At 37.8% G+C, this 15255-nt stretch overlaps 1 protein-coding gene across 1 annotated transcript in view; it reads left to right on the forward strand.

The window, feature by feature from the left end:
- Positions 1–15255, forward strand: part of LOC118969975 (probable ATP-dependent RNA helicase DDX4) — a 74861-nt gene extending 59606 nt beyond the window's left edge. The window contains 6 exon segments of the mRNA XM_073227433.1: positions 12253–12352; positions 13120–13390; positions 13544–13590; positions 13592–13652; positions 14346–14375; positions 14377–15255. Coding sequence (XP_073083534.1) covers positions 12253–12352; positions 13120–13390; positions 13544–13590; positions 13592–13652; positions 14346–14375; positions 14377–14433 — 566 coding nt within the window. The 3' untranslated portion in view covers positions 14434–15255.

Here is a 15255-nt window from a genome sequence, read left to right on the forward strand (position 1 = left end):
AAATAAGCTGCCCCTGAACCTTTGGTAACGACAAATCCAGCCTGCAATGGCAAAGAAGTACATATCTATCAATAATCACCCTAAATGTAAATTGTCTGAACGCACCAATCAAAAGACTGACAGAAGAGATAAAAAAGCAAGACTCGGACCCTTGTGAAAAAGATGGTGGCGTGAGACGTGAGACAGAGATCTCCTCTGAAAACCATATATAATACACAAATATGATTAATACAACTAATCCTGAAAGAGCAACAGGAAAGAAGGCTGCACCAGACTTCATACACCTGGAGGAAAGAGCAGACCTCATGGAACAGGGTAACATACTAAACTTGGGACTTGGCGGAGTCCAAGCCCTTCCCCCACCCCAGCTCACAGGCGGGAGGAAGAGAAACTGAGCAGGGAGGGAGTGGAGGCCTGGGACTGCTGAACACCGAGCCCTGGAGATCTGCTCTGGGAGCATGAACCTACATTGCATGGTGCTCTGATGATTTAGTGGAGTTGGAAAGCTAAGAAAGGCAGAATACCTGGAGAGATGGAGATTCCAGCAGCTTGTGGAAAACAGGGATTCATATCCAGCTGATCTGGGTGGGCAGCCTGAGAGACTTCCTAACAGCGAGAGGGCTGCTGAAGGGGCAAGGATTACACAGAGCTTACTACTCAGGAGAAAGGACAGGGAGACGAAATTGTCCAGGTGCACTCTGCTCAGCAGGTTGGGAGCTTAAACGATCTTCAGGTGCTCAATCCCCCTGACTGGATATGCAGCTCCAAGGCCCCTCACCATGACAAGCAGCCTGCTGTGTCCTCCCGGCTAAGCTGCACCTGACTCAGGCTCGCAAATGGGCAACCCCTGCCCTGGTGTCAGGTCGGCCAGAGGGAAGCCCTACCTACGGCAGCTACAAACACAAAGCATAGAGGCTTACACGTGTGTGTTCAGCCCACTGGTACTGGCAGTGGAGACAGGCAAAGCAGCCGGGAAGCAGGAACCAGCTCTTTCCTCCCACCAAGCATCAACACCACACCACTGCGACCCCCGACTTTGCTCCAGGGGCTGAGCAGCTCCAGAGAGTCCAGCTTCTGGGTGCTAGAGGGTACCACAAATTATGACACATCAAAGGAACCTGGTTCAAAGCGAAATTATTAATACACCTGAGAAAGATTCAAATGAAATCAACCTCATGAATCTTCCTGAAAGAGATTTCAAAATAAAATTCATTAACATGCTCATGGAGGTACAGAAAAATATTCAAGAATGCAGGAATGAATTCTGGTTGGAGATACAATCGTTGAAGAGCGCAATGGAGGGTATTAGAAGCAGATTAGATACAGTGGAGGAGATGATAAATGAAATAGAAATTAGAGAACAAGAACATAAAGAAGCTGAGGCACAGAGAGAATAAAGGATCTCTAAGAATGAAAGAATACTGAGAGAACTATGTGACCAATCCAAACGGAACAATATTCGTATTATAGGGGTACCAGAAGAAGTAGAGAGAGAAAAAGGGATAGAAAGTGTCTTTGAGGAGGTAATTGCTGAAAACTTCCCGAATCTGGGGAAGGAGATAGTCTCTCAGGCCATGGAGGTGCCCAGATCTCCCAACACAAGGGACCCAAGGAAGACAACACCAAGACATATAATAATTAAAATGGCAAAGATGGCAAAGATCAAGGATAAGGACAGACTATTAAAAGCATCCAGAGAGTGAAATAAGATCACCTACAAAGGAAAACCCATCAGGCTATCATCAGACTTCTCAGCAGAAACCTTACAGGCCAGAAGGGAGTGGCATGATGCATTTAATGCCATGAAGCAGAAGGGCCTCAAACCAAGAATACTTTATCCGGCAAGATTATCATTTAAATTTGAAGGAGGGATTAAGCAATTTCCAGAAAAGCAACAGCTGAGAGAATTTACTTCCCACGAACCATCTCTGCAGTGTATTTTGGAGGGACTGCTATAGATGGAAGTGTTCCTAAGGTTAAGTAGCTGTCACCAGTGGTAATAAAAAGGGATAGACCAAGAGTACAGAGTATGATACCTAATATATAAAGAATGGAGTGGGGGGGGGAAGAACGTTCAGGTTGTGTTTGTAATGGCATACTAAGTGAGTTACGTTAGACTCGTCGATAATAAGAAAGTTACCCCTGAACCTTTGGTAAACCCGAATTCAAAGCCTGCAATGACAAAAAGTATATACCTATCAGTAATCACCCTAAATGTGAATGGTCTGAATGCACCAATCAGAAGACATAGACTCACTGAATAGACAAAAAACAAGACCCATCTATATGCTGCCTACAAGAGCCTCACTTCTAACCCAAAGACATACACAGAGTAAAAGTGAAGGGATGGAAATAGATATTTCATAAAATTAATAGGGATAAAAAAGCAGGTGTTGCAGTACTTGTATCAGACAAAATAGACTTCAAAACAAAGAAAGTCACAAAAGACAAAGAAGCACATTATATAATGATAAAGGGGTCAATCCTACAAGAGGATCTAACCATTAGAAATATCTGTGCATCCAACACAGGAGCACCTACATATGTGAAACAAACACTAACAATTACAAGGGGAAATGGAATGCAATGCATTCATTCTAGGAGACTTCAACACGCCACTCACTCCAAACGACAGATAACCAAACAGAAAATAAGTAAGGAGACAGAGGCATTGAACAACACATTAGAACAGATGAACCTAACAGACATCTACACAAGTCTCCACCCAAAAGCAATAGGATACACATTCTTTTCATGTGCACATGGAACGTTTTCCAGAATAGACCACATACTAGGTTATAAAAAGGGCCTCAGTTAATTCAAAGAGATTGAAATTCTACCAACCAAGTTTTCAGACCACAAAGTTATAAAACTAGAAATAAATTGTACAAAAAAAGAAAAAGGCTCACAAACACACGGAGGCTTAACAACACGCTCCTAAATAGTCAATGGATCAACGACCAAATTAAAATGGAGATCCAGCAATAAATGGAAGTAAATGACAACAACAACACAAAGCCCCAACTTCTGTGGGACGCAGCGAAAGCAGTCTTAAGAGGAAAGTATATAGCAATCCTGGCCTATTTAAAGAAGGAAGAACAAACCTTCTAATGTCACACTTATCAAAATTGGAAAAAGAAGAACAAATGAGGCCTAAAGTCAGCAGAAGGAGGGACATAATAAAGATCAGAGAAGTAATAAATAAAATTGAGAAGAATAAAACAATAGAAAAAAATCAATGAAACCAATAGCTGGTTCTTTGAGAAAAGAAGCAAAATAGACACGCCTCTAGCCAGACTTATTAAGAGAAAAAGAGAACACACATCAACAGAATCAGAAACGAGAAAGGAAACATCACAATGGACCCAACAGAAATACAAAGAATTATTAGAGACTACTATGAAAACCTATATTCTAACAAGCTGGAAAACCTAGAAGAAATGGACAACTTCCTAGAAAAATACAACTTTCCAAGACTGACCAAGGAAGAAACACAAAATCTAAACAAACCAATTACCATCAAAGAAATTGAAGTGGTAATCAAAAAACTACCCAAGAACAAAACCCCCGGGCCAGATGGATTTACCTCAGAATTTTATCAGACACACAGAGAATTTGTAATACCCATTCTCCTTAAAGTTTTCCAAAAAATAGAAGAGGAGGGAATACTCCCAATCTCATTCTATGAAGCCAACATTACCCTAATACCAAAACCAGGCAAAGACCCCACCAAAAAAGAAAATTACAGACCAATATCCCTGATGAACATAGATGCAAAATACTGAACAAAGTATTAGCAAACCGAATTCAAAAAATACATCACGAGGATCATACACCATGACCAAGTGGGATTCATCCCAGGGATGCAAGGATGGTACAACATCTGAAAATCCATCAACATCATCCACCACATCAACAAAAAGAAGGACAAAAACCACATGATCATCTCCATAGATGCTGAGAAAGCATTCGACAAAATTCAACATCCATACATGATAAAAACTCTCAACAAAATGGGTATGGTACCTCAACATAATAAAGGCCATATATAAGAAACCCACAGCCAACATCATACTGAACAGTGAAAAGCTGAAAGCTTTTCCTGTGAGATCGAGAATGAGACAGGGATGGCCACTCTCCCCACTGTTATTCCACATACTATTGGAGGTCCTAGCCATGGCAATTAGACAAAACAAAGAAATACAAGGAATCCAGATTGGTAAAGAAGAAGTTAAACTGCTGCTATTTACAGATGACATGATATTGTACATAAAAATCCCTAAAGACTCCACTCCAAAACTACTAGAACTGATATCGGAATACAGCAAAGATGCAGGATACAAACTTAATACACAGAAATCAGTTGCATTCCTATACACTACCAATGAACTAGCAGAAAGAGAAATCAGGAAAGCAATACCTCTCACAATTGGATCAAAAGAATAAAATATCTAGGAATAAACCTAACCAAGAAAGTGAAAGATTTATACTCTGAAAACTACAAGACACTCTTGAGAGAAATTAAAGAGGACACAAATAAATGGAAATGCATCCCATGCTCATGGGTACAAGAATTAATATTGTCAAAATGGTCATCCTGCCTGAAGCAATCTAGGATTCAATGCAATCCCTATCAAAATACTAACAGCATTCTTTGAGGAACTAGAATAGTTCTGAAACTCACATGGAACCAACGAAAGATCCTGAATAGCCAAAGCAATCTTTAGAAGGAAGAATAAAGCTGGGGGGATTACACTCCCCAACATCAAGCTCTACTAAAAAGCCACAGTAATCAAGACAATTTGGTACTGGCACAAGAAGAGACCCATAGATCAATGTAACAGAATAGAAAGCCCAGATATAAACTCAAGCATATATGGTCAATTAATATATGATAAAGGAGCCATGTATATATAATGGGGTAATGACAGCCTCTTCAACAACTGTTGTTGGCAAAACTGGACAGCTACATGTAAGAGAATGAAATTGGATTACTGTCTAACTCTAAAACCAAAAGCAAACTTGAAATGGGTCAACGACCTGAATATATTTCAGGAAACCATGGAAGTCTTGGAAGAAAACATAGACAAAACTCTCTTGAATATAAATATGAGCATCTTTTTCATGAACATATCTCTCCGGGCAAGGTAAAAAAAAAAAACAAAAAGGAAAAGTGGAATCATATTAAAATATAAAGCTTCTATACAGCAAAGGACACCATCAGTAGAACAAAAAGGCATTCCACAGTATGTGAGAATATATTGATAAATGACATATCCGATAATGGGTTGACATCCAAAATATATAAAGAGCTCAAGTGCCTCAACAACTGAAAAGCTAATAATCCAATTAAAAAATGGGCAGAGGGTCTGAGCAGACACTTCTCCAAAGGAGAAATTCAGATGGCCAACAGGCATATGAAAAGATGCTCCACATTGATAATTGTCAGGGAAATGCAAATTAAAACCACAATTAGGTGTCACTTCACACCAGTTAGGATGGCCAACATAGAAAAAACTTTGAACAACAAATGCTGGCGAGGATGCTGAGAAAGGGGAACCCTCCTACACTGCTGGTGGGAATGTAAATTAGTTCAACCATTGTGGAAAGCAGTATGGAGGTTCCTCAAAATGCTCAATATAGAAATGCCATTTGACCCAGGAATTCCACTTCTAGGAATTTACCCTAAGAATACAGGAGCCCAGTTTGAAAAAGACAGATGAACCCCTATGTTTATTGCAGCACTGTTTACAGTAGCCAAGAAATGGAAGCAACCTCAGTGTCCATCAGTAGATGAATGGATAAAGAAGAGGTGGTACATATACACAGTGGAATACTATTCAGCCATAAGAAGAAAACAAATCCTACCATTTGCAACAACATGGATGGAGCTGGAGGACATTATGCTCAGTGAAATAAGCCAGGCAGAGAAAGACAAGTACCAAATGACTTCACTCATCTGTGGAGCATAACAACAGAGTAACACTGAAGGAACGAAACAGCGGCAGTCTCACGGAACCCAGGATTGGACTGGTGATTACCAATGGGAAAGGGGTTGTGGAGGGTGTGTGGGAAGGGAGGTAGAAGGGGATTAAGGGGGGGCATGGGGAAGGCATTATAGCACAGAGAAGACAAGTAGTGACTCTACAGTATCTTACTATACTGATGGACAGTGACTATAGTGGGGTATGTGGTGGTTACTTGACAATAGGGGGGGTTGTAGAAACCACAGTGTTGCTTGTGTGAAACCTTCATAATACTGTATATCAATGACACCTTAATAAAAATTAAAAATAAATGTAGAAGGCAACATGATTGTAAAGAACCATAGCTCTTTCATAAATACGGCACCTTTTTTTAAATAATCAAAGTCCTAATAAAGCCAACAGAACTCTGCTATGGAGTTTGATTACAAGGAAGAGAAAGAATAACCTTTCAGGTAAAGACATTGAATAGTACATCAAAAAGTAGTTTCATCCAACTTGAATTTCCCCAACATTTTAATATATTTCATAGCTTCTTTTAAGACTCATATATTATGAATCAACACAAAAAAAATTCTGTTTCAGTTTTTTCCTCTACTGTGTTTTTTTAAAATTCTGGAGCAGACTGATATTTTAGGAAAAAAGAAGTCTTCCCCAGGGTCCCTAATGTCCTTGGAAAGGCTCTCTGTGGTAAAACAGTTTTCATAATTAAACTAGGAATTACTTCTTTAACATATGATTCATTCTAATATGTATTTAAATTTTTCTTGGTTTTAAGTTTTATTATGTTAAGTATCAATACATAACTGAAAATCTTTCACATAATTGAAACTCTTTGGGATTGTCAATTGTTTTTATTAAGGTATCATTGATATACACTCTTATGAAGGTTTCACATGAAAAACATTGTGGTTACTACATTCACCCACATCAAGTCCCCCCCCATACCCGAGTGTAGTCACTGTCCATCAGTGTAGTAAGATGCCACAGAGTCACTACTTGTCTGTGCTACACTGTCTTCTCTGTGAACCCCCCATACCTTGTGTACTATTCATACTACCCGCAGTCCCTTCTCCCTCCCTCCCCTACCCACCCTCCCCCACCCCCTGCTCTTCTGTAAATGCTAGTCCATTCTTGGAGTCCAAGTCTGCTGCTGTTTTGTTCCTTCAGTTTTTGCTCTGTTGTTACACTCCACAAATGAGGGAAATTATTTGGTACTTGTCTTTTTCTGCCTGGCTCATTTCTGGAGGCTAGGATCTCCAGAACTATGTTGAATGAAAGTGGGGAGAGTGGGCATCCTTTGTCTTCTTCTCGATCTTAAAGGAAGAGCTTTCAGCGCCTCGCTGTTTAGTATGATGTTGGCTGTGGGTTCGTCACATATGGCCTTCATTATGTTGAGGTACTTGCCCTCTGTACCCGTTTTGTTGAGAGTTTTTATCATGAGTGGATGTTGAATTTTGTTGAATGCTTTTTCAGCATCTATGGAGATGATCATGTGATTTTTGTCTTTCTTTTTGTTGATGTGATTTATGATGTTGATGGATTTTCGAATATTGTGCCATCCTTGCATCCCTGGAATAAATCCTCGTTGGTCATGGTGGATGATCTTTCTGATGTATTTTTGAATTCGGTTTGCTAATAGTTTGTTGAGTATTTTTGCATCTATGTTCATCAGGGATATTGGTCTGTAATTTTCTCTTTTTGTGGTGTCTTTGTCTGGTTTTGGTATTAATCCTGGCCTCATAGAATGAGTTTGGAAGTATTTAGTATTGTGAAGTTTTAGAGTTTAATGGGCCACGGACCAAAATTTTGAGAGCCATCACTTTAGGGAAATATATTCTTTTTTTCCTTGAAAAACCAAAGCATATACAGTTTACATTTCTCTGTCAATTTCACTTACTCCTAATATAGTCTCTTATGTTAATCACATGTTAATTGTAACTTTCAACCATAGTAACTTCTATTTCATAGTGAAAGCTGGAGGTAGGGATGGGCAACTGAGAGATGTCATATGTGAGCAATGTAGCTGACTACCAGAGCTCATAAGCTTTTTGTACTATGGTCAATAGCACATAGATCTTTTCACACTTTGTTGATATGTAAAAGTCTAAAGTGTTAACATGGAAAATGAGCATTTTTTACATGACTTAAAGATATTGCTTGTGAAAAATAAGCAAAAGTACATCCTCTTAGGTTTAATGATTAATATTTGAGAATTTTATCCTATATCCAGTAACATATTCAATATCGTGTACTGTTTTAAGCTACCTAAGGACCTTGGAAATTATCAAGATGACATTCTGTAAAATAAAAATACTGTTGAATAATGAATCAGTTTAGTTGAACACAGATTATGTTTTCAAATTCTTAAACATTTTGGAGAACATTAGTTTGCGTGGCAAACCTCTATACATTAAGAAAAACATACCCGAGTAAATAAATGTATTATACTTTAGCACTGTTACGTCAAGAAAAGACATGGGTGTTTTATAAAACCAAAGTTATTGAATTAGTCTTGTGTTTACCAAAGATTTCTGTTATGTGAACTTGGAATATTAAATGTTTCTGGTTTACTTACTGCAGAAAGAAATTTTTTAAAAGTTTAGTACAGTTAAAGTATTAGGAATCCAATTTATTTTCTGGGAATTTTAGGATTGTTTATCTCTTTAAATTATTTATTTTATTTCTGTAAACCAATCAGAATTAATTTGAGACCTTTAATTTAAGAGACTTTATTTTAAGGGGCTTTAAGAGACTTTATAACTTACTGTGTTAATACTTTCCCCTGGCTATTAACGTCATGATTATTCATTGTGCTAAAGCTCTCTGAATTACAGACACATAAAGAGCTTATAGCTTCAGTTCTACCATTTCAGCCACAGGTCAAGACTGAGCACAGAAATATAAACAAATACAATCCAGCTACCAAAGCTGGAATTCCTTTTAGATTCTTAATTGATTTAGCTCACCGTGGATTAATAGACAAGGACTAACAAAGTGGATTCTCTATCATTTCTTATGGGTAACTATAATTCAGTAATCCATTTACAGAGATCTCCAAATCATAAAACTTCTTTTCAGTTATTGCTGCGACCAGTGGGGTACAGATTATTGTCTAAACTAGAACAAATACAAAATCAGTAGAGAAGAAAAAAATTGGAGTCAGCAGAGTTAAATTTTTATTGCCACTTGGATTCACAGTGGGAACCAAGATGGATCGGGGCTCAAGCTGCTCATAGGGTTATGTATCTGATTCTGTCAGATCCATTTTGGCATTGGGAATCTTGTTGGATGACCTCCAAAAGGTTGAGAGATACTTTTTGATAAAGAAAATCATTAATAAATGACTATGTCTCAAAAATTTAACTCATTACTGCAGGAATCAGAGGCCCTTTTGATTTCTCTTACTGGTTTCCTAACAGATATCTGAGACTTAATTAAGTATCACCTCTAAGCCTTTCTTTCTTGCAGTCCTATCTCAGTTAGTGTTAGTTCCATTTCTCCAGTAGCTCAGACACAAAACCATGAAGTTATCCTTGGATTTCTTTCTAACTGCACATCTGATCTCTTAGCAAAGTCATCTTGGTTCTACCATCAAAATATACTCAGAATCCATTAGCTGCTCAGTTATAAAAAATAAGATCAGATCTTTTTCATTTCTTTGCTCAAAACCCAGTGGGCTTCTCAGAGTAATGAAGTTCCTTCAGTGGCCTTCAGAGCCCTACCCGGTATGGCTTCCATTACGCCTCTCTCTTCCTTTCCCACTGGCCTCCCATGCTCACCCTACTCCAGCCAGACTTTGCTCATAACTATTCTTCACACTTAACGGGCACACTTCTGCCTCATGGCCTTTTTACTTGCTGTACAACGTACAAGGATCTACATTCTTTGTCCTGCCAGGAATGTAGAGGCCACATGAAAGCCTCTTTCTTGTTTTGTTCTCTTTTGGGGTCTTTTGAGCACATCAGACACACACCTGACTCAGAGCCTTGATGTTTGTTCCTCCCTCTGCCCTTTCCTCAGATAAATGAATAGTTCACTCTTGTTTTATTCATGTCTCCGATGTCATCTAATTAGAGAAGCTGTATTTAAATAACCTTCTTGGGGACCTTTATCGTGCTGTTTTTTCCCCCTTTTTACACTTAATGCATAATACCTGTTTGTCTCCCCAGGATCAGAGCAGGGGCTTTGTTTTATTGCTATAATTTCTAACACCTAGAATAGTGACTGACTAAACATTTGTTAAATAGATGAAGTCACCTGATAGAGAGTTGGGGGAGAGGGCTTATGGACAGTAATACAGTCTCCCTTACGTAAATTACACTCTTCCCTCTCCTAACATTTTATTTATTTATTTATTTATTTATTTATTTATTTATTTATTTATTTATTTATTTATTTATTAAGGTATCATTGATATACACTCTTATGAAGGTTTCTCAAGAAAAACAATGTGGTTATTATATTCACCCATATTATCGTGTCCCATACCCCATTGCGGTTACTGTCCATCAGTGTAGTAAGATGCCAGAGTCCCTATTTGTCATCTCTGAGCTACACTGTCTTCCCCTTGACCCCCCATACCATACACCATGTGCACCAATCATAATACCCCACAATCCCCTCTCCCTCCCTCCCCACCCGCCCTCCCCCACCTCTCCCCTTTGGTAACCACTCGTCCCTTCTTGGGAGTCTGTGAGTCTGCTGCTATTTTGTTCCTTCAGTTTTACTTCGCTGTTATACTCCACAAATGAGGGAAATCATTTGGTACTTGTCTTTCTGCGCCTGGCTTATTGCACTAAGCATAATGCCCTCTAGCTCCATCCATGTTGTTGCAAATGGTAGGATTTGCTTCTTTCTTATGGCTGAATAATATTCCATTGTGTATATGTACCACCTCTTCTTTATCCATTCATCTACTGATGGACACTTAGGTTGCTTCCATGTCTTGGCTATTGTCAATAGTGCTACAATGAACATAGGGGTGCATATGTCTTTTTGAAACTGGGCTCCTGCGTTCTTAGGGTAAATTCCTAGGAGTGGAATTCCTGGGTCAAATGGTATTTCTGTTTTTTGTTTTTTTGAGGAACCTCTATATTGCTTTCTGCAATCGTTGAACTAGCTTACATTCCCACCAGCAGTGTATGAAGGTTCCTCTTTCTCTATCCTCGCCAGCATTTGTTGTTCCTAGTCTTTTCTATGTTGGCCATCCTAACTGGTGTGAGGTGACATCTCATTGTGGTTTTAATTTAATTTGCGTTTCCCTGATAATTAGCGATGTGGAGCATCTTTTCATTTGCCTGTTGGCCATCTGAATTTCTTCTTTGAAAAAGTGTCTGTTCATACCCTCCGTACATTTTTTCATAGGGTATTTGCTTTTTGGGTGTTGAGGCATGTGAGTTCTTTATATAGTTTGGATGTTAACCCCTTGTTGGATATGTCATTTACAAATATATTCTCCCATACATTTCCCCATTGTATATCCATGGCTCTTTTATCGTATATTAATTGACCATATATGCTTGGGTTTCTATCTGATCTGGACTCTCTAGTCTGTTCCATTGGTCTGTGGGTCTGTTCTTGTGCCTGTACCACATTGTCTTGATTACTGTGGCTTTGTAGTAGCTCTCTTTAACATTTTATAGGGAAATTTCTTGTGTAGAAAAATCTCTGACTTATGCTTGAATTTCTATCAAATAGTAAGCTCACAAGTAAATGTTCTTTGATGTGTTAAGACCAGTTATTCATTTTCTTTATATATGAGATACTTTGGGGATAAAGGGGATACCTTGGGGATAATGTTGGAACACGGAATATTGTAGGATTTATCATCAGCCCTGTTTAAATGTCAGTATTATGGCTACCTTGGGCAATAAAAGCAGGTGAAAGATTGGCTTATCTTGGGAAGGAAATGAAGGCATTTGTTTATAGAGAAGGAAATAAAGGGCCTGAGAAGAATTTGGAATCACTAGGAGCTGGCAGGTTGATATCACTTATCCTTACTTAAGTCTCTTCTTTCTGATGTTGGCTGGGGAAGATAAGGGGCAAGGTGACTTTTTTGTCCCTAAAGTAGGAAGACAGTCCCTTGTCTTTTTATCTTTCATTCATTCAGGGGATAGTTGAGTTCCTATTAGCTACCAGGCTGCGTCAGAGTGCTGGGAGTACAGTGGTAGATGAGCTTGTTTCCTACTGAGCGCCACCCCCCACCTTTTTATCCATTTGCTAATTTTGTAATTTGAGTGTTAATCATTGTTTCATTGTCTTCTAGGTGATGAAAGAACCATGGTTTTTGTTGAAACTAAGAAAAGAGCAGATTTTATTGCCAGTTTTCTTTGTCAAGAGAAAATATCAACAACAAGTATTCATGGGTAAGTAGATTGATATGATTTCCTAGTAGGGAGGTGACTTCTATTTGTCATTTGTTCAAAAGCATCAGTGTATATAACTAATATGACATAATCCTAGGATTAGGGTTCAGAAGTTTCAAGATCTAAACTTGCCCTTCATCTTCATTTTAAGTTTCTGTAAGGACTAAATGGTGGGAATGGATGGGGGCAAGTTCTTAGACTCTTTATGAGGAGTGATACCTTCTCAACGGATCTCACTTAACACCCTCTTGTCCTTACATCTAAATTTGTCCTTTGCTCACTCTTATCTTTCTGTTTCCTGACAGTTTTGTATTGGCACGCTTAAAAATGTCATATTAACACAACTTTATTGACACTTTACTAATGGATCTAAGATAATCAGTGAACAGGTTGAAGTTTGAGATTAGTACTTAAAAAAACCTTCTATTTGTGAAGCATTCTCATCATGAAGCATGTATTTTTTTGTTAAGACTAGAAAAGAGATTATTAATAGGTAAGCTTTGATGTTTGTCATATATTAGTTTGCATTTTGGCTCTCTGCATTACCTGTATGGAGATAATTGTTCCACCCTCCATATTATTCTGAGAATTAAATAAAATGATGGCTTGAAAGGAATTAGTATAACACCTGGCATATAAGAGATAGACATTAATATTAAATGCTGCTATTCTTACTATTATTAAAAAGAAATTAATGTGAACTTTACTGGTTCTCTGTAATAATTTTTTCAATTGCTGCCCATATGCATGGTCTCTTTTCTTTCCAGTGACCGGCCGCAGCGAGAGAGAGAGCAGAGTCTATGGGATTTTCGCTGTGGAAAGTGCCCGGTTCTTGTTGCTACCTCAGTAGCAGGCAGAGGGCTGGATATTGAAAATGTTCAACATGTTATCAATTTTGATCTTCCTTCTACCATTGAGGAGTATGTCCATCGAATTGGACTTACTGGTCGTTGTGGAAATACTGGCAGAGCTATTTCCTTTTTTGATCCTGAATCAGATCACCATTTGGCACAGCCTCTGGTGAAAGTATTGTCAGATGTAAGTTCCAAATTTTTAAAACTGAAGTGATGGTGTTCTTTATCATTAAAAGTAGACATTCTATATATACATATATTCAGGAAGAGTAAACTGTTCCATCCTTGAGATTTTATTAACATGTTATAGTATATGAAGTAAATTCTCTTTTTTAAGGCTCAACAGGATGTTCCTGCATGGTTGGAAGAAATTGCCTACAGTACACGTTCCGGGCCCCAGTGGTAGTACAAGAGGAAATGTGTTTGCATCAGTTGATACTAGAAAGGTTAGTTGAGGGGAAGAATTCAGAACTTGGCTTACAGTTTCTCTCTGTGAATGTCATACTTAATAATGTGAAGTAACTAAACATTCAATAATTTAAGTCATTATTTTCATACCTAGAATATTACTGTAGTATTTCTCAAATTCTGAGTACATATATATTTTTGGTCTTAAAGGTCAGGAATTGAATTTAAAGTTTATGCTCAAATATCCTCTTTTCCTAGGTTTGCTGGCATTTCAAATTCTGATTTCGAATCTTACAAATTTTCTGTAGGAATTCTTTACTTTTGGAATTCTGACTACATAATTAATCAAGAAAAAGACTTGAGATAATGAATTACACATCTTTTCTGATGTGTCAGTTTATAGGCATCACCACTTTTATACAGAGATAATGGGCATATTAGTCATTGAATATTTATGCTTAATCACTGAAGTGTAGAGCTTTTAAGTTCTTTTACTTGTCAAAACTATTGGATTAAAAAAGTTTTTTCCTGAAATACTTTGTGCACAGTTCAGACCTCCAAGGTTCTATGGGCCTTTTTGCAGATGGACTGAATGTAGTGAGAAGAACGTTTTATATATACGTATATGTGTTTGGGGAAGACATGGTAGAAAGCTTGAGTCCCTGCTCTCTGGGCATTGTAATTTTAGAGATGTCATAAAACTAAATGTTTTCTTCTTCCTTTTTTTTAAGAATTACCAGGGCAAGAGCACTTTCAACACAAACAGGGTTTTCTTCGTTACAAACTTCCAATCCAGTAGGTGGTGAGTCATGGGATTAAAGCTGAAACAGCCTTCAAGTTTGTGGCACAGTTTTGATGCAAAGAAGACAATAGTTTTGATTTTTGAGCTTTTAACAGAACTGTGAAACCTGGCACTTGTATCTCTTGTCCTTCTGTTCTTACTCCCACCCTTAAAGAAATATATATCCTGACTAGTTATGTGAAATGCTGAAAGTTACAGCATTGCAGTTACTGATATAAATGGTGTTACCTGGAAAGATTAAAGCATTATAGATGTCTTGCTTATTTCTAGAGTATTCTTCAGAGGTATTAGACATGTTTCATGTCTAAATGCTAAGTCTTAGTATAGTGTTTATGGACCCTATTACAAGCAATAGCATATATACATTTGTGGTTAAAAATTATTAAGTCTCATTTTTACTCAAAAGGAAACCTTAAAGCTAGACAGAGTGTTTCACGAAAATATGGTAACGCGATTGTCATGAAGCAGTGAAAGACATAAGCCTGTTAAGACAATTTTGATTCTAGATCATCTGATATGCGATAAAAATGGTGAAATGTTTGCTATGTGAGCTCTGTACTCAATGATATAACAAATGCTTGTTTTCATAAAATGTAGACTTTCCAGAAAATAAAGGATGAAACACTCTTCCCCTTAAGTTTTCCAGTAGCACTTTTAATTCTTCTTTGTTACCTATCATAGTTCTATATTTTAAATTTTGTTGCATTGGGAAACCGATGAAGTGAACAAAAAAGTCTAAACATCAGTATTACGGTATAATGTACATTAATACATATCTTAAATAATGAAAATCATTCTTTAAACTCAGACTCTTATCAATAAGAAACAATGCTGCTCAC

This window comes from Manis javanica, chromosome X (assembly GCF_040802235.1).
Source record: "Manis javanica isolate MJ-LG chromosome X, MJ_LKY, whole genome shotgun sequence".
Lineage (NCBI taxonomy): Eukaryota > Metazoa > Chordata > Mammalia > Pholidota > Manidae > Manis > Manis javanica.